The sequence below is a fragment of the Ochotona princeps genome, chromosome 29 (genome assembly GCF_030435755.1).
Source record: "Ochotona princeps isolate mOchPri1 chromosome 29, mOchPri1.hap1, whole genome shotgun sequence".
Taxonomy (NCBI): domain Eukaryota; kingdom Metazoa; phylum Chordata; class Mammalia; order Lagomorpha; family Ochotonidae; genus Ochotona; species Ochotona princeps.
This window is the reverse complement of record NC_080860.1, coordinates 12606423-12628513: the sequence shown is the minus strand read 5'-3', so window position 1 is coordinate 12628513 and position 22091 is coordinate 12606423. Positions and strand designations below refer to the sequence as shown.

The 22091-nt window shown below is 56.2% G+C and overlaps 1 protein-coding gene across 1 annotated transcript; it reads left to right on the top strand.

Moving 5' to 3' along the window:
* Positions 1-301: 301 nt before the first annotated feature.
* GLTP (glycolipid transfer protein) lies at positions 302-21154 on the top strand. Its single transcript, XM_004591925.2, has 5 exons — positions 302-556; positions 16287-16345; positions 16956-17089; positions 18989-19139; positions 20876-21154. The coding sequence occupies exons 1-5, from the start codon at positions 454-456 to the stop codon at positions 21056-21058; spliced, it is 630 nt and encodes a 209-aa protein (XP_004591982.1). The 5' UTR covers positions 302-453; the 3' UTR covers positions 21059-21154.
* Positions 21155-22091: the final 937 nt, after the last annotated feature.

Genomic DNA, 22091 nt, shown 5'->3' with positions numbered 1-22091 from the left:
GCTTTACGTTCTCAACCAGCGAAAATCCGGGCCGGAGGCGGCCGGTTCCCAAGCCGGGGGCGGTCCACCTGGGAGCGGCTCACCTGGCCGGCTCGGTGAGCACGGTCGAGTCGGCGCGCTTCCGCGTCGCCCCGCCTCCCGGCCAATGGCGGCGCAGGGCCCACGCAGCGGCGGGCGCGGATTGGACCGGCCAGCGCGGCGGCGGGTGCCGATTGGACGCCGGCTGGGGGGCGGGGCGGCACGCGGAGCGGCTTAGGCGCTCGACCGGCGGGCGGCGCTGAGCGCTCGGCTAACGAGGGCTCGGCGCAGGCGGAAGTGGCGACGCTGGCGGCCCAGGAGCCCGCGGCGGGCGGCAGTGACGGCCCCGGAGCCGACACGGACGGCGGCGGCCCGGGGGGCGGCGTGGACGCCCGAGGCGCCGGCTGGGGCATCACCGCGGGCCTCGATCCCGAAATGGCGCTGCTAGCCGAGCACCTGCTGAAGCCGCTGCCCGCGGACAAGCAGATCGAGACCGGGCCTTTCCTGGAGGCGGTGTCGCACCTGCCGCCCTTCTTCGGTGAGCCGAGGGGGAAGAGGGCTGCGGCAGCCCCTGGAGCGTCCTCTCCCCCGGGCCCGGATCCTGTCCTCCAGTGCCCTGACCGCGTCGCTCTGTTCTCCGTCTCTCACCCTCCTCCTGCCCCTCGGATTCCCCCGCCTCACCTACCCTGCACCTCCGGCCCCTCACTCTCTGGTGCTCCTCCCCAACACTCCCTGCCCAGGCGTGTTCCCCAGCCCTTCCTCCCACGCCCCCTGCTTTCCAAACGACCCCCACCCCTTGCAGCGAATCCTCCCATTTACTAGATCCCCTCTGTTCTTTAAACTCCTTCCAGTTGCTTCGACGTCTCTCTCCTCAGAACCCCCCTCCCTACATTCCCGACCAGTCAGCCCGAAACAGTGTTCTTTCTGTACGATTAGGGTCGCGGTGGGGATCCGGGAGCTTCGTTGTGGTGCTCAGTGCGAATCCCTCCCAGTGGGGCCAGTGCTGTGGTGTGGCGGGTGGAGGGCGGTGATAGGCGCACCAAGGAAGGTTTCAGGGCCGGGAGCCCTGAATGGAAACCTGGAAATTGAAGCCAGTGCCTTCATCAGCCGCCCTCCACCCTCTGCCTTTAGGGTCCCACAGGCAAAGGGCCTGTGTCAGGCGGGCTCTCCCAGGGCCCCCGGCCTGCAGGTTCACTTGGTGGACTTGCCAGGGGGGCACATGGGCCCTGGGGTAGAGTTCAGCCGGAACTCTCAGATGGGCAGAAGCTCTCAGGGATGAGAGGGGAGGTGGGCGGATGGGCGGTCGCTTCCCCCCTGTGGGTGAGCTGAATGTGCTGTGGACAGGGATTCCAACCCTGCTCTGGGTGCTTGTGGTTCTGTGGGGTGGGGCCTCAGTGTCCTCATCTGAGATGGGCTTGCTGATCTCTCCTAGGCCAGCCATGAGGAGGTGGTGTGTGGAGTTCTGAAGCCACAGGTGCTGAGTGGTCTGAGCTGTGCAGGGTGTGTGTGTGTCTGTGTCCCTGCACACGGGTGTTCGGGTGTTCGCCATTCAAGAAGCAAAGAGACCAACAGAGACTTTCCATCTGCTGGCTCATTCCCCTCCCCCCGCACCCCCCAGCACTGGCACACAGCCAGGACAGGGTCAGGCCAAAGCCAGGAGCCAGGAATTCAATCCAGGCCTCCCACATGGGTGACAGGATCCTGAGTAACCTGAGCATGGTCGCTGCTGCCTCCCAGGGTCTCCAGTAGCAGGCAGCTGGCGTCAGGAGCTGTCTCAGGGAATCCCAGCGAGGCACCTGAGATGCTGTGAGGGAGGGATGTGGGCACCTTGACCTTGAGGCCCAGTAGCTGCCCAGCTGAGGATGACGCATGTCGTAGGAATATAGATATTCCTATACATACAGGCTGTTCTGGGTTCACTTTTGATTTCTTTCTAGAGTGAATGATTAATCAGTGGTGAAGTGTGAGGGCAGGTGCCCGGCTCATGTGGCTCTCAGAATTGGGCAGAGTAGAGTCCTGCCCTTTGATGGCTGGTGCCATGTCCCCAGCGCCCTGGATGCAGCCTGGCACACAGCAGATGTGCTCGGCCAGTGCTGCTGGATGAGAGTTGCTTCTGCTTAGACATCCCAGTCTGCAGATACTAACACGTCTCCAGGCAGCGGCTTCCGCGTGGAGAGATTCTGTTGAGTGTGCCAGTTGGTTTGCCTTTGTGCGACTTGTTTGCTCCCTCCTGTGCTTCTCTGGGCATCTGCAAGTCAGAAAGCCCACTGGCCCCCGGCCAGGGGTCGGAATCTGCCCATGGCAATAGTGCCCACCCGAGGGGCAGCTTTGGCTCTTGGGAACCGTCAGGCAGTGCCTAGAGATGGCTGGGTGGTGGTGGTGGTTGCGGGGTGGGGGTGGGGATGCTACTGGCACCTCCCAGGCAGAGAGGGGAAATACTGGCCCCACCACAAAGAACAGTCCTGCCCCGAATATCAGCAGTGGTAAGGTGGAAAAAATCCCCCCAGGGACAAGCTCTGGGGCCTTTCTTCCTGCATGCTGCCTGGGACATGTTTGTTGCAAGCAGTGGTTGGAGGTAGAGAGGATTGTAAAGTAAAAGGGGAGGTGTCAGCTAGAGCCAGCCATGGACTCTGGGGCATGTCCCCTCCTCCCTGACCCCATGCTCAAAGGCCCCTTGTCTTGGCTGCAGGCCCTGGGCTGTGGGTGTCACATCTGTGGACAGAGGCACCATTTATCCCAGAGTCTATGGGGTAAGCCCACAAAGCATTCAAGCCCCACAGGCCCCTGCCCACCAGTGCGGCCTGCCATCTGACAAAGAGGATGATTCTTAGCCCACTTGGGTGGCTTTGGGGGTTAGTGAGTTGAAAGGCATGGAGCTCCACTGCTGATCTAGCCTCCCGCTAACACACCCTGGGGAGCAGCAGGTACCCATGGCTCAAGTCGTTGAGTCCTGTCACCCACGTGGGGGACATGGATGGAGCTCCTGTCTCCTGGCTTTGGCCCGGCCCAGCCCCAGCTGTTGTGGGCATATGTGGGGAGTGAACCAGTAAATAGCAGATCCCTCTTTCTCTTTCCCTTCAAATCAGATTAATTCAGTAACTTGGCAGTGAACATACAGAACGCATTAGAAGTGAAGGCCCAAGTTGAACCAGTCTACATGCTCTTCTAGGAGGGAGTTACAGATGTGAGTTTGAGGAGGCTTCCTGTAGCCAGTAGCTTTTGTCCAGTGTGGGCTGACAGCCCCTGTTGGCCTGCGGGGAGGGGGTTTGTCTCAAGCTTGGTGGCATCGGCATCCTGGGCTACCAGGCGGTCATGCACATCTCTTGGATGGAGCTGGCTTTGGGCGATAAACACTAGGCAAATGGAAGGCCCTACAGTGCCCCATTGGCTCCTGAGCAGAGCTCTGTCACAGTGGTATTACCAGCAGTTAGACTGGACCCCCTCCTGTGGCAGTGTGTCCTGTGTGTGTGTCTGTGCTGTTCTGTGTATCGGTGGATGCTGTACAGCATCCCTGGACTCCACATCGTGACAACTACAAACATCTCCAGGAAGGCAAAAGTCACCCAACAGTAAGAACCTAAGAACCTCTGCTCTGGACATAAATGTGGCAAAGTGCAAAAGCCTTTCTCCTCAAGATGTTCTTCATTTCTGGGTGGGTGTTGCAGCCCAGGATGTTAATCTGCCGCCAGAGACATCTGCCTCTAGTGATTGGTGCAGATCCCGGCCACTCCTCTTCTGATCCCACCTCTTAGCCAGTGTGCATCCCAGGAGGCAGCAGATGAGGGGTGACCTGCCCTCATCTTGGTGCAACCCACCAAGTGCTTGGACCCTTGCCAACCCATGTGGGAGACCCAGGTGGAGTTCCCAGCCCGTGGCATTGGCCTGGGCCAACCACAGCTGTTGTAGACATTTGGGGGAGTGGATCAGCTGGTGGAAGACCTTGTTTGCCCTCTTCTTCCCACCCAGCAGTGTCACATGCTGAGTTGGCCGTGTCAATCATCATTTTTCTGGGCCGCTTGGAATTCCAGGGTTGGAATATGACCATCACTTGTTCAGCCAATCCCTTGCTGTTGGATGTTCTGCCTTGTAACTTTGTAGCTTTTTTTTTTTCTGGGGTAAACAATGCTGTTGTGAACATCGTTGAGAATGTTTCTTTGCATGCTTCTTTGGTTATTTCTGCTTTTGAAATGGGTGATTAATTGCCCGACCCGAAACTGTGGAGGCCTCTAACTCGTTGGAGCAGCCACATGGCTCATCCCTTGGTCACGAGCAGGCCATGGCAGACTTGGCTCAACCTGGCAAAGGCTGACTCTGCTCCAGTGGGTGTGGGCTGCGTGTACAGCATCCACTTCCTGGGCTTGTCCCGGCCGCCTGTCTCTAGCCCGCATCTCTCGAGGCCTACAGGTTGTACCGGAGTCAGTTGGAGGCCAGCCCTTGGTCCATCTTTTCTCTCCACTTTGACCCAATAACCGGAATCTGCCTGGCCAGTGGATTGGCAAGACTGACTTACCTGAAGGAAACCTGTGCTCTCATTTTTGAGGTTAAGCCCGCAGCTGCTGTAACGTGTTAACAGTTGGAGGGCAGGACACGGGAGGTTGAGATGTCATACCACCTGGTCACTCCCGGCCTAGAAGCCTCATTGGCCCCTTCCTACCCCACCTGAGCGTCTGGGCCATGGCTTCTCTGAACAATGAGAACCTCCCACCAGGGGCCCGTCTCCTTCCTGCGGCTTCAGCACTGTCCCCACATCAGGCCTTCCCTCTCCTGGGTACCCGTGCCCCTCTTGTACCACTCCCATCTGTTCTTTTACCTGACTGACTGGGTTCCACTTCTCTGGAAGGAGTCAGCTCTAGGCCACCTCATCCAGGAAGTCTTCTCTGACTCGCGGGACCACACAAAGCCACCGCAGAGCCTGCCACCCCAGGGACTCAAGCAGTGCCTTTGGTTTCACTCCCATTCCTCTGGGTTCTCACTGAAAATGCCTTGCCTTTCTCTGTCTAAAATATACAACCCCTTTCATGCCTTGTACTCCTGACACATTATGAGTGTATCATAGGACCATTTTTCCTTTTGAGCCTAGATACAACCTCAGCATCTTTCTTAACCCAGGCCAGTTAAAGTTAATACATGGGTGGCCCCCGTTTAGCCTCCCCACTTGGGAAGAAAACAGATCAGACGAGCTGATGGTGATAATTTGCACGTCAGCTCCTGAGATCCAAATTCTGTGGATGATTTTAGTCGGTTCGTGCCTCTGAGTTTGGTTCCTTGGGTGTCGTCAGCACCTGCTCTTCCAGGGATCTGGGACCCAGGAGACGGTGCTAGAGAGGGCCCAGGAAGAGCGCATTTTCTGCCCCTTGTGCAGCAGCCAAAGCAATGGGGACCAGAGAGGCTACAAGATTTGCCCTGGGTCACAGAGCCCCTGTATATCCCAGGGAAGCCAGACTAGGACTCAGGCTTATTGCTTTGGTGTGCAGTCCATTGTCACCTGGCCCGGAGGGGAGTGGCCCCACTCAGAGCGAGCCCACCTGCGTGGCCACCGTGGAAATCTGGGACCCCAGGTATCCTCTGTGGGATGTCACTCGCCACCAGCTCCCCTGCTTGTTTGAAGTGCAAGTGAGAAGGCCTGAGGAGTAGGTGGCATCCCCCCACCCACCTACAGCTGTGCTGCGGGCCTGACGCTTCCCCCTGCCCCACCAGCACCCCAGGTCTGCAAAGCTAGAGCACCTCCCGAGGCACCTGCCATGTTCCTGCCACACTCTTCAGTTGTTTGTTTGTTAATCTCTATTTTATTTACGACAAACAGATCTCCCACCCACTGCTCCACTCCCCCAACCTGGCTGGGCCAAGAAACTTTGAAGCGGGTTTCTCCCATGTGGATAGCTGGTGGGGACATCGCTGCTGCTGCTGCCGCCTCCCGGGGTGGGTGTGTATTCTCCAGAAGGACTCAACCCCAATGCTGCTTTTTTTTTTTTTTTTTTTAAAGATTTATTTTATTTTCATTACAAAGTCAGATATACTGAGAGGAGGAGAGACAGAGAAGAAGTGGAGCTGCCGGGATTAGAACCAGCAGCCATATGGGATCAAGGCGAGGACCTTAGCCACTAGGCCACGCTGCCGAGCCCAACCCCAATGCTGCTTATGGGTTCTGGGTGACCCAAGCGACAGCCCTGACCCTCGGGCCCCATGGTCAGGCCTCTTGCCGTGTTTTGTTTTGAGTGAATACGAGCCCGTGTTTAATTGCGTGTGTGTTTTCTGAGAGTTTATGGACTGTGTATACATAGATTATCGCTAGTTAAGGCAAGCCAGAAGCCGTATCAGTCATTCTGATTCTGCAGGTGAACTGGAGTTGAGAGCTGGAGTCTTCAGGAAGGGAATCTAGGATTGTGCACCCCTGGGGAAGGAGCCATGCCCGGTGGGAGAAGGTGCCACATTGCCCCTGTCCACAGTGGTTCTTACGGCTTTGAAACTGACCACAGCGGTCATTGCAGGTGCATCCGCTGTGCCACAGGTGGCCCTGGGCCCAGTCCTGACTTCAGCCATCCCCAGTAAGAGTACTGGCCTGATTCCCAACCCCCACCCCGGCCCTCCACCTCAGAGCCTGTGAGCTGGCTGACTTGAGGCTGGCAAGGAGTCCATTGTCCTTGAACACTCGTGCCCGGAACATTGCATGGCCAGGATGAGTGTAACCGGAAGAAAGGCATAGACAGGGCGGTTTTGTGTTGCTACAAGGGAGCACCTGGGGCAAGCAGCTTGGGAAAGGAGAGAGGCCGGCTGGCCGACTGGTCCCTTTAGAAAGCTGAAAGTCCAGATGGCACAGGGCCAGCTCTGGTGAGGGCTCCGCCTTCCAACAGCTCCCGGCAAGTTCAGGGGACCACACCTTTACGTGCGGGCCTCTGGGACACATGCCCCAGGAAAAGCCAAGCTTGGGGCCAGGGAACTTCAGGGTGCTGTGGAGCCAGCCTCAGCTGGCCTTTCTGTGGGGATTTTGTGAAGCCAGGGCCATATGTTTACAGGTACAGCTAACCCCACCACCACCAAACACACACACTCACAGACCCCACCCCAGCCTGCAGCCACTGCCACTGTCGCACAAAGGAAGCCAGGGGCCCAGCTTGATCGTGGTTGAAATCAGCCCTCCTTTGCCTCACAGCCTACCAGAAACAGGGCTTCCAAGGCTGCTGCTCTCTGCGCATTCGTGCCTGAAGTGCTGGCAACAGCTAGGACGGGGCCAGGCTGAAGCCAGGGGCCAGGACCCCATCCAGGTCTCCCACGTGGGTGGCCAGGGACCCAAGCCCTGGAGCCCTCTCCCACTGCCTGCCCAGGGTCTGGGGTAGCAGGAAGCTGGGGTAGCTCAGGGGCCAGAGCCAGGCAGCAGCCCCAGACCACTGGGGGATGCAGACACCCCAGCCAGCATCTTGAGCACTTGGCTGCTCAGGTCTGAGGAGTGCTCACCACAGTGCCCTGGTTGGTGACATCTCAGAGACAGGGCAGCAGCTTCCCTGGCCCTGGCCCCTGAGAGACAGGGTGACATTAGATCTCCCTGCACGGAAAACTCTGGTCCTGAGGTCAGGCCCTGAGGCATGGAGAGAGAGTGGGAAGAACCAGTGACCCCAATCTTCTTCACCTGCTTCCCTGTCTCCCCCCCACTTGTTCTGGGCAGTTCCCACGGGTCAGGCATCGGAGCAGCTGGTAGCAATGCGTTTCTAGTCCCCGCGAAGACCTGGAGAAATAGAAGTGGCACCATCTTACAGAAGAGAAGCCCGAGGGTCTGCGAGGTGCAGGGATCCGGCCCAGTCCCAAAGCTAGAAAGCTAAGCTTAGGTGGTGGGAGTTGGGGCAGGTGTCTGCTCCCTTCCCCACTGCCCCGACCCCAGAGGCCCAGCAGCAGCTGTAGGTGGTCTCCCCCCTTTGCCAGCTGCACCAGGCAGAGGCTCCCCTGGGGCAGACAATGCTGTCTTTCAGTGAAGTGCCAACAGAGCTTCCAGGCTAGGGTTTCATTGTTTCAGTTCACAAACTGCCAGCCTGAATGCCACCTCCTTCTGTGTCTCATTACAGTGTCTCTTGTATCCGCATCCTTTGTGCCTTATTCCTCTGTTTGCTGGAGCCCAGCTTTTCCTAGTTAGCTCTGCCGGCCTCTCCCGGGCCCTGTAAGAAGCAGCGCTCTTCCCCCAGGCTCACAGGGGGTTCATCTGCGCACCACTCCCTCCTGAAATCTAATTGTTTTTTAATGATCTGGAATACATCTGGAGTTGTTCTGTTAGGACGGGATAATTACTAATTTTACTTCTGCCTGTCAGTCCATCACTCTCTCCTTCCCTCTTTCTCCTTGGTTGTCTAGATCGTCGGAACCATTAGTTGCTGGGTTTCTTCTGTAGGGAGAAGTCTGCGCTGCTAGGAAAGGTGACGATGGTATCATTTCTTTTTTTTTTTTTTTTTAATCTATTTTATTGTATGGTTGTTGACAATCTTTACATAGTTAATTACGGTTAAAGAACAACAACAAAAAAAAGGTTCAGGGGGATAGGGAAGTGGGTAATACTATTATGTCCATATTGTTTCCATCATGTATCTGAGGTAAAGCGGGATATTGAGGGAGAAGCTCCACCCGTTTTCCCACCCACCCCAAGTCCCGGATGTGGGGCATGCTCTGAGATATTTGCTCAAGTGGTTTTAATAGTTCTCCAGTTATGAATCGCTGCCAGTTTCGCTCGATGAGGTCGTCCACTGATTGATATGGTCCATCATAAAGTCTCCGTTTGCCCAGTATTTCGCTGCCAACATATAGCTGAGATGAATGATTGACCTGTTCTGTCTTCTGTCTTTTCTTGGTTAGAGTTCTGAGTCCAGCAGTTCAAGTGGGGAGATCTCCAAACAAACTCTGAGGTATTTTCAGACTAGTTTCTTGTATGTTCTAGCAAGCACAGGGCCCGGCACAGTACGATGGTATCATTTCTAAGAAGCATTATGTAATCAGACCTTCTTGACTGGGCACTTGGTGGGTGCCACAGACGACGTTAAGCTCTTCATGGAGACAATTGGGTTTAAAGCCCGCAACAACGCTATGGCTGTGGGGTCCGTGATTAGCCTCAGAGAGGTTGACTGATTTCTCCCAGGCCACACAGCAGGAGAAGTCATTTTCCGCAATTGCCTTCTCAGAATGGTGTTTGCCAAAACTGGGCAATTATGACAGAGTTAGCATGTTATGAGAGGTAACTTTTTTTAAGATTTTTTTTTTTATTGCAAAGTCAGATATACAGAGAGGAGGAGAGACAGAGAGGAAGATCTTCCGTCTGATGATTCACTCCCCAAGTGACTGTAACAGCTCAAATTTAACTGATGTGAAGCAAGGAGCCAGGAGACGCTTCTGGGTCTTCCATGCAGGTGCAGGGTCCCAAGGCTTTGGGCTGTCCTCAAGTGCTTTCCCAGGCCACAAGCAGGGAGCTGGATGGGAAGCGGGGCTGCCAGGATTAGAACCTGCGACCATATGGCATCCCAGCACTTGCAAGGCGAGGACTTTAGCCACTACGCTATCGTGCCAGGCCCAAGCAATATATTTTTTAAAACTTTAATAACTCTCTTGTCTTGAGAAGTAGAGAGAGAACATGTGTGCTCATCGGCTGCTTCACTCCCCAGATGCTCAAAAAATGTCTGGGGCTGCGCTAAGACAAGCTTGGAGGGTCTGTTGGGAAGCAGGACCCCCAAGTACTTGAGCCATGACTGGTGCCCCCAGGGTGTGCACCAGCAGGGAAGCTGGAACCAGGAGTGGAGCCCAGGCACTCACATGGAGCATGCGGCCATCCCAGCTGGCTTCGCCACCTTCCCTTGAGACAGTCTTTTGTATTGCTTTGTAGATGCTGTCCCCTTTACCAGTGAGGTTAGAGTCGGAGCCAGGCCGGGGGCACTGCCAGGGCCTGCCCTGAGTCATGAATGATTCATGCCTCCCATCCAGAGCCTGTGCTGTAGGCCCTCCCCGCCGCTTCTGACGGAGGAGCCTTACTGGCCACCTATGGAAACACGCTGAATTCGAGCCAGACTCTCCAAAGGCAGGCTGCCCGGGCTGTGGGCCTCCCCCAGGCCCCAGACCGGTTCCCCCTCTCACCTGAGTAGGGGTGTCCCCTCCTGAGTCACCCGGCCAAGTGGTACATTTCTCAATCACAGCGCTTTTTGTTCTCAGATGGGAAGTGCTGCCATGGAACAGGAATGGCTGGGGCGCGGCAATTCGGTCACCTCATTGCCTAAGCCTGGGAGCTTTGCCATGGCGGGAGGTGTGGCTGGGAGTGTCCAGGTACGTTGTGGAGTGCTGCTCAGACTGGGATGAGGGGTCTCTTCAACCCTAAGTGTCACCCACCCACCTGGAAGCCTGAGCTTGCGCACAAGGCCCTTGCTGGTGCCAGGCTTCTCTCACCTTGCTGGTGATTCTGGCACACTTGGCTGTGAGCCGGCAGCATCCGGGTCCTGTGGACAGAGCTGGAGAAGCAGTCATCAAAACCCGAAGATGCACCACTGCCTCGAGCCAGTCAGTGGAGGCCAGAAGGCGCCTGTGACACGCAAGGTCACACTCGGCCATCAGTCACGCTGATGATGACAAAGTTAAGAAGTTGAACCAGCTGAGCTCCATCCAGAGGGGCTGAACTAGAGAAGACTGGTATAGTCGTAATGTTACTGGGTGGATGGAAATTGTTTCCCTATTTTATCTTCTTTTATTTTGATCAATACTGATTAGTTATTGAGAAGGGGTATCTTTTCATTTCGTCTATGAATTGTCCATGGTTGTATTGGGCTGTTTTATTTCTCATTGATTTGTAAGAACTCTTTACATATGAAGACTACTTTAATTCTCCCCTTTTTAATATAAAAATTCATTTTATTATTTATGATGTTTACATAGTTGAGAAGGATGCTTGCCTATTGGACAACTGATTAGGGTGGGAAGGATCAAGGAATGGGTGAAAGTGGATGTGACAATTGTTTCCATTTTTTTTTTCCTCCCTGTATCTAGGGGAAGTGGGGTGAGAAGGGGAGTTAGAGCCACTTGTAGCTGTCCATCAGTACCCGGGTATGGGGCACGGGTCCTCAATGTGGATCATGTTCTGAGGGTGTTGCTTAAGTGGTTTTGGTAGCTCTGAGATGTTATTGATTTCATTGTTCCAAGGATTTCCTCAAATCCTTCCAAGGTCCATTGGCTGACGCAGTCCACCTTAGAGTCTCCACTAGCCGATACTTGCTGTCAAAGCTTGGCCGGGAGAGCTGTCCAATTTGTTCTGCCCTCCACCCTCTGCCGTGGTACTAGACATCCCCTGTAGGCCTTAGTGATGTGTCATGTCCCCCATGCCGTCCACTGCCCAGGCTGCAGCAGCCGAGGAGGCCCAGTTCTGCTACAGCAGCTCCACAGTCTCTTTGCATATGAACGTGACTTTAATCCCCTTTTTATTTTTTTAAAGGTTTCTTATTTTTATTACAAAGTCAGATACACAGAGAGGAGGAGAGACAGAGAGGAAGATCTTCTGTCCAATGATTCACTCCCCATGTGACCGCAATGGCCGGTGCTGTGCTAACCTGGAGCCAGGAACTGGTGCTTCCTCCAGGTCTCCCACATGGATGCAGGATTCCAAGGCTTTCGGCCGTCCTCGACTGCTTTCCCAGGCCACAAGCAGGGAGCTGGATGGGAAGTGGGGCAGCCAAGATTAGAACCGGGATCCTGGAGGAGTTTAGCTGCTAGGCTACTGCTCCGGGCCCTTTAATACCTTTTTAAAAATCTGTTCTTGTTTGTTCCACATACTTTGCCTTTAGTTTGTATTGATTGTTTGGCTTTAACCGGGGGCGGAATTCTCCAATCCCACTCCACTCTCCACATTTGTATCAGAAGTTTCTTGTTTTTGTTGTCAGGTTTATTTATTTATTTTTTTTTTCCCTTATGCTTTCTGAATCAAATAGCATAATTAGAAGGGGAGGGAGAGTCCCCTTAAGGAGGAGGGACCGTTCAACCTGTATGTTCTCTCTCTGTGTCATCTGTGCCCGTTCGGGTCGATTCTGCACAGCCCATGATGGCACCATGTCCAACTTCCCTCTTCTAAAAAGACAGCTCCCTTCTCCCTGGCGGCAAGACAATGAATTAGAAACCCCGTCCAAGCTCCCTCCCTTCACCCTGGGGTGGTTGGGTTCCTGGTGACATTTTTAAAGAGCCTGTCTGTTGATAGCCATTTTAAAAAAAATGGGGAGCCTGATTAACTGTAAAACTAGAAAAACGAGAAGGGTGATGTGGTCAGCAGGGCAAGGCTGAATAACCGGCTGCACTCAGCTGGGTGGGGCCAGGAGGAGCCCGCAGGCAGCCTGGGAACTGTTAGAAAGGACCCCCCCTCCCCGCCCTCAGCAGCTGGCTTCCCTTCCTGGGCTCGCCCCTTCCCCCTGGGTTCCCTAAAAGGAAAGGTGAGGCTGCCGTGTGGGCTAGCTGTGGCCATCCCCTTGTAACCCTGAACTCAGTCATGTGGCATGCCTGGGCTCGATGTCCTTGCGCCACAGCAGAGGCACACAGAGATGACATTGAAGCCCGTGACACTGAAGCTGGCACACTCCCTGTGGGCACAGCGGCCCCAGCAGTACGGGGAATCCAGTGGTCAAACCCCTTGGCAAAAAGCATACCAGAGCTGGAACTGGTACCTAGGGGCACCTTGCCATGTACCCATCTCTCCCAGGCAGCCCCCTTCCGGATGCTGCCAACAGCCAGCATGGGGACCCAGGGGCTACATCCCTTGGGTACCCCACGGTTGGGTGGGGCTGGCTTCACAGGGCTCACAGTGCAGCAGGCACCAGGTTCAAGGGCCAGGAACAATTCCTTCCCACCTTATTGCTGTTGGCAGTTTGGGAGGACACAGCCCACCCGGGCTCAGGCTGCCCAGCCCTGACCCCATACCTCTTGATTGCTGTTAACGTGACTCACGGGGGGTCAGTTTGCATGCCCACAGACAGCAGGGAAGGGGAGACTGCCCGTGGTTCTGCAGGAGGATTCATATGCCAGGGTACCAGGGCAAGGCGATGACAGCCAGGCAGGCCTGGAAGGACCTGGGAGGGGAGAGATGGGGCAGGGGTGGAGGCAAGCCGAATGTGACTGCCACTCAGTGGAGGCTTGGGGAGACATCTGCTGAGCCTAGGACCCGGGCCTGGCAATGACAATGAAGCCATCTATTTATTTGGTGTTTGATGTATTATTTATGTATTTATCCAGCCTATTCGGGCCGGGTTATTGGCTCAGTTGGCTAATCCCCTTGGAAGCACTGGGATCCCGTATGGGTACTGGTTCATGTCCCAGCTGCTCCACTTTCCATCCAGCTCCCTGCTTCTGACCTGGGAAAGCAGCAGAGGATGGGCCAAAGCCTTGGGACCCTGCACCCACATGAGAGACCAGAAAAGTTCTAGGCTCCTGACTTCAGATTAGCTCAGCTTCAGCTGCTGTGGCCATCTGGGAAATGAACCAGCAGCTGGAAGATCTTTCTGTAAATCTGCCTTCCAAATAAAAAAAATCTTATTTTTTTCCCTTTCTCTTGAGAGATGGACAGAGAGAGATCTTCCATATGTTATTACTCTCCAAATACCCACAACAGCCAGGGCTGGACCAGATGGAAGCCAGCAGCCTGGAACTCCGTCCGGATCTCCTGCATGGGTGGCAGGGCCCCAAGCACTTGAGCTGTCACCTACTGTCTCCCAGGGTGCACATCAGCAGGGAGCTGGAGAGAAAGCAGAGCTGGGACTCGAACCCAGATACTGTGATGGGATGTGCTGGAGTCCCAACAACGTACCCTTCAGTCCTGCTGCTCTGCGGAATGAGAGCCCTGTGGCCCCATTTGACAGAAAGAGACACTGAGGCCCAGGAGTGGCCTCCAGGGTTCAGCAGTGGCAGACTCAGCGATGTGAGGCGCTGGGAAGCACAGCTGCCCGCCTCTGGGTGAAGTCCACATCCTACCTGCTTCGTCACGTTCACACCTGTGCTCTTACTCCACGCTTAGCTGTGGGGGGAGCCTCCACCCCTCATTGCCGTGCCTGCCCCAGCCACTCAGCCCTCACACAGAGCACGGGGTCCCAGGCAGAGCCAGCTTGGGAGTGTCACCTGTTGTACGGGGTGCCTGCAGGTTAGGGGGTGGTCAGGGTTCACAGAGGAGGGAATGGAAAGGCCAGTTCATTTTGGTGTCCCCAGTTTTGGACATCTCCCCCATGTACTATTTCAACATCCCCTAGACGCATGCGTTTCACCGTTTGGGGCACTGACATAAACTTGCCGTTCCAGTCCCCCTCCCACGCCTCTGTTGAGGTTCCCTCCTATTATGACTCACCAGGACAGGGGGGAAACCTCAATGATTAGAATGGCTCTGCCCCAGAGGTGAATGGGGCGTGCAGTATGGATGGGAGCTGTTCAAAGCCCTCCTCGCTGCCCTGCGGTGGTCAGTGCTGTAGCCCCATGTGCTTGATGGGAGGCATGAAGCTCTGACAGCCACTGGGGGTGCCCCAGGTCGAGGTCCTTATGCCTCCAGGGAGCATCCGCTCACAGGGGTTCCCACCCCTCTTGGCTCTAGCCTGGGTGCTCAGGGAGACCTGGGGAGAAATCGTCCCTTTTCTCCTGACTGGCTGCGCCATCAGGAATTCTCTGCCTCGTGGGTCTTTTTTTTTTTTTTTTCATCTTTTTAATTAATTTTTACTGGAAAGGCAGATATACAGAGAGAAGTATCTTCTGTCTGCTAGTTCACTCCTCAAGTGGCCTCAATGGCTGGAGCTGAGCCAATCCAAAGCCAAGAGCCAGGAGCTCTTCCAGGTCTGCCATGCAGGTGCAGGATCCCAAGGCTTTGGGCCATCCTCGACTGCTTTCCCAGGCCACAAGCAGGGAGCTGGATGGGAAGTGGAGCTGCCAGGATATGAATCACTACCCTTATGAGAGTTCGGTGCATGCAGGGTGAGGACTTTAGCCTCTAGCCTACCGTGCCAGGCCCCCTTGTGAGTTACAGTAGGTTTCTTTCTCCTATCTTGCCTTCTTCAAGAAGCTATATGGCTGTGTGCGCCAAACAGTAGCTGGCAGCCCTACATGGACGAGCAGACGAATGAGCATTAAATAACATCACCGCTCTGCAGTCACGGACCCTACCTTTTCCACCAGAGGGCGCCACTGTCATGTAGCTGTGAAGCCTGAGCCTCCAGGGAGTGCCAGGGTTCACCTCCCATCCCCAGCTCCTCTCTCCAGCTTCCTGACTTAAGTGACTGGGTTCCTGCCGCCCACAAGAGATGCCTGGATTGAATTTCCAGCTCCCAGCTCTTAGTTCAGCCCAGTCCCAGCTGTTGCAGGCATTTGGGGAGTGAAGCAGCAGATGGGACGTCTCTGTCAATCTTGTCTTTCTCTGTCTCTCAATGTGATTTTTTTTTTTCTTTTTGAAAAGATTTATTTATTTTTATTTGAAAGGCAGATATACAGAGAGGAGGAGAGAAAGATCTTTTGCCCAATAGTTCAGTCCCCAAACAGCCGCAACAGCCGGAGCTGAGCCAATCCAAAGCCAGGAGCCTCTTCCAGGTCTCCCACGCAGGTGCAGGGTCCCAAGGCTTTGGGCCGTCCTTGACTGCCTTCCGAGGCCACAGGCAGGGAGCTGGATAGAAAGCCGGACCGCTGGGATATGTAACAGCACCCCTATGGGATCCCGGCACATGAAGGGCGAGGACTTTAGCCACTAGGCTACCACACCGGGCCCTCAAATTAATGTTTTTAAAGATTTATTTGAGAGGCAGTGTTGTGACATAGCACATTAATCCTCCACCTGGGATACTGTCATCCCTTATCAGTTTGAGTCTTATCTGCGCTACTTCCAGTCCAACTCCCTGATAATGTGCCGAGGAAATCCAGAGGAAGATGGCCCTAGTACTTGGGTACCTGAACCCACATAGGAGAATCTCATTTATTTGTTTATTTGAAAGGTGGAGTTACAGAGAGGGCTCCCATCTTCCTTCCACTGGTTCACTCCCCAGGTGGCTGCAATGGCTGGATCTGGGACCAGGCAGAAGCCAGGAGCCTGCAGCTTCGACAGGTCCTGCAGCAACAAATTGGCTTCACTTGGAACCCAGTGCTCCCCTGACCTGCTTGAATGCAAAACCCTGTGGGAACATCTCTGCCTCCCTGCACCCCACTACCCTGTCACAGCCTCCCTCATGCAACCAGATTCCCTCCACACTCATACCCTAGTCCTCAGTACAACACCACCCCGGCTAGCATCCAAATCTCTCTTCTCGTTTTGTCCTCAGACTGCCTCGGGTCCCCCGTGTTCACTCCTATCAAGGCTGACATCAGTGGCAACATCACGGTGCGTCCCGGGCCCAGGAGATGGAGGGAGGAGGGAACCCAAACACTGGACCAAGCCCCAGGCTCAGGGCGGTGGCACCGTCGAGACCTGCCGCCTCCCTGAATACCAGCTGGATGCTTGAGTCCTGGGCACCATTGCCCTGCCCTCCCCCTAGTCAGCCCAGGCTGGGGCTAAACTGCCCCATCTCTGTAATGCTGGCTTGGCTGGTAGCCCCATTTTACAAATGAGGAAGCTGAGGCTGTGGAGGCCACGCAGCCGGTGGCTCCTCCCCACCACCCCCATGTCTAACTCGGAGACCTGTGTCCCTGGGTCCCTCTGCATTCCAGCAGTCCACATCCCTTTGTCCACAAAAAGCCAACCACCAGTATCTGGGCGGTGGCAGTAGACAAGGCAGTGAGGGTTGACCTTGGGGACCTTATGCTGGCTGTGTGACCCTGGGTTGAACACTGCCCCCCTCTGAGCCTTCATGTATCCTCACTCATGAATTGTGGGCTGCTGGCAGCATCCAGGTTCCTGCTACGATAAACCCTGTCCCTGTTGTGGGGGGCAGGGGGAAGGGTATGCCACCCAGACCTGTATTTTTGAGGTGACCATGTGTGCTCCATTCCAGAAAATCAAGGCCGTCTATGACACCGACCCCACCAAGTTCCGCACCCTGCAGAACATCCTGGAGGTGGAGAAGGAGATGTATGGAGCCGAGTGGCCCAAAGTGGGCGCCACACTGGCGCTAATGTGGCTAAAAAGGTGATGGGCTCTGGGGCAGCTGCGCCGTGGGGGTAGGGAGGTGGGCGCTGGGCAGACACTGCCCCAGGCTGACAAGGAGAGCGGTACTTCCCTGTTCCGGCCCCTGGGATGCAGAACTAGCGTGCACCTCTCCCACCACTGCTGCTGCTGTGCTCGCGCCCTCTCTGCCTGACAGAGTTGTCACCTCTGAGAGCTGCGGGTATCTGTCTGCCTGTCTCACAGATCAGGCCACGGGGGCTTCTGGAAGCCAGCTCTTTGGCCCGTGGCATTCAAGCACAGTTGTGCAGGTTGTATGTTGCACAGATGCATCTGGCTGGGTCCAGTTACACCCTACACCCAGTAGCTTTGCAACCTAGGAGATGACCCCACCTGACTAAGCCCAAAGCATTCCCAGGGCAGGCCACTGCCTCGCACCCACTCCCTTTCCCACCAGCTGCAGAGTCCTCCTGTAGCTGGGTGAGGCCGAGGCCCCTGGCAGCCACTCTGCAGCTGGAGACCAATCCCTGCCCCACAAGTGTCCCCAATGCCACCCTGGAGCATGGTTAGCCCATCTCCTCAACCACCTGGAACCACCCATCCTCTGCCCCATTAGGCTGAGGCCTGTGGGCAGTGGGAAGCAGGGTAGGCGCCTGCCGCCAGCACCTCCTGAAGTGCACTGTGGGAACTGCTGTTGAGCATGTTGCTCAGGAGGAGCAAGGCTGGTGAGGGCATTCCCATCAGTTAAGTGGTCAGTGTCCAGATTGGACGTGGGCAGAGGCAGGCAGTGCCACGGCTTGTGCTGGCCACCAATGAATGGGGAGAGGAGCACCTGCCGTGTGGCCTGAGGCATGGCCAGTGGCCCCTCTCAGGGCATTGCTACTCAGACACTGTCAGAACCTGAAGCAAAGGCAGCATGGAGGGCTTTCTGGAGGAAGGGTGCCAAACGGAGGTCAGGACTGAGCTGAACAGGGCAAAGCGAGGGCAGGAGAGGCACAAAGCATCTAGACTGCTCCTAGGTCTAGGCCAGCTGGGACTCCAGCTGTGAGGCAGGAGCCAGGAGAGCCGTGCTGGGGGGTCTCAAGAAGCTGCTCAGGGACTAGAAGTAGGGTCAGAGGTGGCTGGGGCAGACCCATCCTCACTGCTGATTTGCTGGAGCTGGGACAGAGGCGGTCTGGGAGTGGCTCTGGCCAGGCAAGGCGGGGCAGGATCCAGCCCCATTCCCCACACTGACCCCTGCTGGACAGTGGCTGTGATTGCAGGTGCAGGACCGGCACCTGATCCAGGAGGAGGCTGGGGACTGCTTGGTCCTGAGGCCCAGCTCTCCTACCCCAACTGACCCCCTTGCCTGAAAGGAGCAGAGCAGCCCACCCAGGCTTCCCCTACACCTCCCATCCCCCATGGTAGGGGACAGTGTAGGCACAAGCTGGGCAAAGTGACCGAGCCTTTTGGAGGTGCCTCAGTGCCCTCCTCCATGAAATGGGCTCATGGGGCTGCTGCCCCCTCCACCAGGCTCATCATACCCCCGAGCGAGGGCTCGCGTGGCCCCTGGAGGAGGTTGCTGTGGACAGAGCCAGGCAGAGGTTTAGGGTAGCAGGGCCACCACGCAGGACTAGGTGCAGAAACAATGCAGCAGGTAGAGGCATGGAGCCTGGGTGGGCAAGAACCAGGTCCAATCACCTGCCTGGTGCCTCCTGGGCCTGTGGCCCCATGCTGGCCCATGCTGTGGCCTCCAGCACCACCTGCCTGTGGGAGGGTGTGGGGACGTGCAAGTGGATGCAGCAGGCCTGTCCTTGGATCCAGTCGGGCCCTGCTCACGGCCAGCATGCCGGAGAGGAGGAGTGAGGGCAGGGGGATGCTGGCAGCAGGTGCACACAAGCCATCTGCCACAGGTGCTAAGAACCATCTCTCTCTGGACCACAGAGGCCTCCGTTTCATCCAGGTCTTCCTGCAGAGCATCTGCGACGGGGAGCGTGACGAGAACCACCCCAACCTCATCCGCGTCAACGCCACCAAGGCCTACGAACTGGCCCTCAAGAAGTACCACGGCTGGATCGTGCAGAAGATCTTCCAGGTGGGCACCCCTTCCCCCCAACTCCCATGGCTCTGCAGCCTCGAAGTCCCCTCTGTCCCAGGCCTGGGGAGACCTCCGGTGAGCTGACCGCCCCACCCCACCCCGGAGGGTGATCTGGCAGCCTGCTGTGTGCCCATGGGCTTAGGTTACCTCCCTACAGCTGTGAGGCGACAACGGTGGCCTGAGGTCCCCCACAGTGCTTGGCTTGTCCTGCGCAGGCCTTACCTGCTGGCTGCCCCTGCAGGTGTGGCTGAGCATGGGCGCAGGCTGGCAGGGAGAATTCCACAGGTACCCTCAGTTCCAGCACAGGTTAGGGAGGATGGGATGAAGGGGCATCTGTGGCAAGGACCCTGGCCTGCGGGCTTCTGGGTGGCCTATGTATGTGAGGCTGATGGTGGCCAGGGACTGGAACAGGCGATGCCACCTCCCCCCACCCCCACCCCAACAGGTGCACACCACCTGCCCCTGCTCGCTGCCTGGAGAGCCATGCTCTAATGGGCTCATCTCATCCCCAGAGGTCAGCCCCATCCCTGGTGGGAACCATGATAGTCCCCCTTCCTCCTGTGCCTTGCCGGCCTCACTGCTGCCACCCCCAGACCACTGTGTCCCCCACCCCACTTCCCAGAGGAGCCCAGGCAGGCTAAGTAAGCGTCTGGCTCAAGTCCCCGAGGATGGAAATGGGGAGCTGGGATTATCTCTTCTGCAGCCTCAGTACCCTCATCTTTGAAATGGGTACAAAGTAGGCCTCTCTAGAGGGTCCCTGGAAAGGGTAAGTTAATCTGTACTCCTGTGGTCGAGGCTCATGGCTCACACTCGGCTGTCAGCTCATTATTCCTTAAGGTTTTTTTGTGTGTTTTTAAAGATTTATTATTTGATGAAAGGCAGATTTACACAGAGAAGGAGAGACAGAAGGATCTTCCATCCACTGGTTCACTCCCCAAATGACCACAATAGCCAGAGCTGGACCAGTCCAAAGCCATGAGCCAGGAGCTTCCTTCAGGTCCCCCATGCAGGTACAGGGTCCCAAGGCTTTGGACCATCCTCTACTGCTTGCCAGGCCTATTAAGCAGGGAGCTGGATTGGAGGTGGAACAGCTGGGACTTGAACTGACGTCCATATGGGATCCTGATGACACAGGCAGCTTTACCCACTGTACCATGATGGCTGGACCTCATCTCCTTCATTATGAACCTTGATATCTGCCCTTTCTTCCTCCTGTCAGACTTGGAGCTGAAGTCCTGTGTCTGGTTATATGTCCCCTCCCCTCCCCACCAGCCCTGACTCCAAAATTATGTAAACTTCCAGCTCTGTGCACCTGCCAAGTGTCAGGGATGCCCTAAAATGTAGGAGGTGTCCTCCACCTCCACCCCACCCCCCAAGGACAGGGTATCAGAAAGTGGGTTTTCTGAGGAGCCGACCACCAAGGAGGCACCTGTGCTGCGTGCTTGGAGCCGCCCCTGCCCTTTTTGGTGACCTCCTGAACCCTGACAAGGCAGGCTGGTCTGTGGGAGAGCTCTACCACCACCGCACCCATTTTACAGATTGGGAGACTGAGGCTAGAGTGTGCCCGCAGGTTCCTGTGTGCCTGAAAAGAGCGTTCTTCCTGCCATCCAGGGAGAAGGGGGATGCACCTCTCTCCTCCTGGCTGTCAGACCCCTGCCCAGCACCGACCCCCTCCTCCCCGCCCCCTGCCTTGCGCTAACACCGCACTGCCGCCCCTCTCGCCCACCCCGAAGGCAGCGCTGTACGCGGCCCCCTACAAGTCCGACTTCCTGAAGGCGCTGTCCAAGGGGCAGAACGTAACAGAGGAGGAATGCCTGGAGAAGATCCGGCTCTTCCTTGTCAACTACACGGCCACCATCGACGTCATCTACGAGATGTACACCAAGATGAACGCCGAGCTCAGCTACAAGGTGTAACGCGTGTCGCTGCCCCCAGCGCTGTGAAGTCATCCGCACCGTGCGGCCCCTGACCGGCTGGCAGCCTGGAGCGGCCCCGTGGGGCACAGGGGACAGCCTGGTTCTGTTCTTTTTGTTCTTATTTTATTTTATTTTATTTTTTTTGACATCAGCTAATGGAGCAATACATAACCGCCCCTCCAGCCAGGTCTCCCCAGCAGCGGGCTTGGCCTACCAGTCACTCAGCATCTGCGAGAGCCAGGCCCAGGCCTGAGGGGTTGGGTTCCGGGTGCCCCCTGCCAGCCCCCCAGCACAGGTCCTGGATGGGGGGTGGAGGGGCTGTCACGATGAAGTCACACCCCAAGGAAGAGTATGGGTGGTCGCCAGGGGCGCATGCACCCTGAGCTCCCAGCCAGCTGGCCGCACAGCCTCGGCCCAGACAGCTTTTGTGTTGGGTTTGGTTTTATTCCGTTTTTGTTTCGTAAGAGCCGAAAAAACAGCCAGCAGGGCTTGGGCTGCTGCCAGCCACCCTACCGCCGGGCACACCCTGCTGATCCAGGGGACATCCATGCTCTTCAGGGACACTTCTCTCCCCCTTCCCCAGGAAGCCACCAACCTCGTGCACTTTCTCTGCAGGGAGGTGGGAGGACAGAATTGAACCTGTCCCCCCCCCCAAAAAAAAACTGTGGGGACCCAAGATGCCGCCTCACTGCCTTACCTGTCCCCCTCCCCAGGGGACGCCACAAGAGCTGTATTTTTTTATACAGAGTGGGGGCACACAGAGCGACCCCAAGCAATTGACGCGTGTGTTCACAAAGAAACAAACAAAAAAACAAATGGAACCATGTGATTTTTATGCAGAAACAAAATAATCCTTAATAAACAAATCTCTATTTTGGAAAACACATCCACGAGTGCCATTTCCGTTTTGAAGTCTCCTCCCCTGTCCAGCACCCCACACCCCAGCCTTCTTCTGGGGTGGCTCAGGCCAGCTTCTGCCAGGGACCCACTTTTCGGGCCTCTGTGGCTTTTAAATAGAATTGAGTGGCCGCAT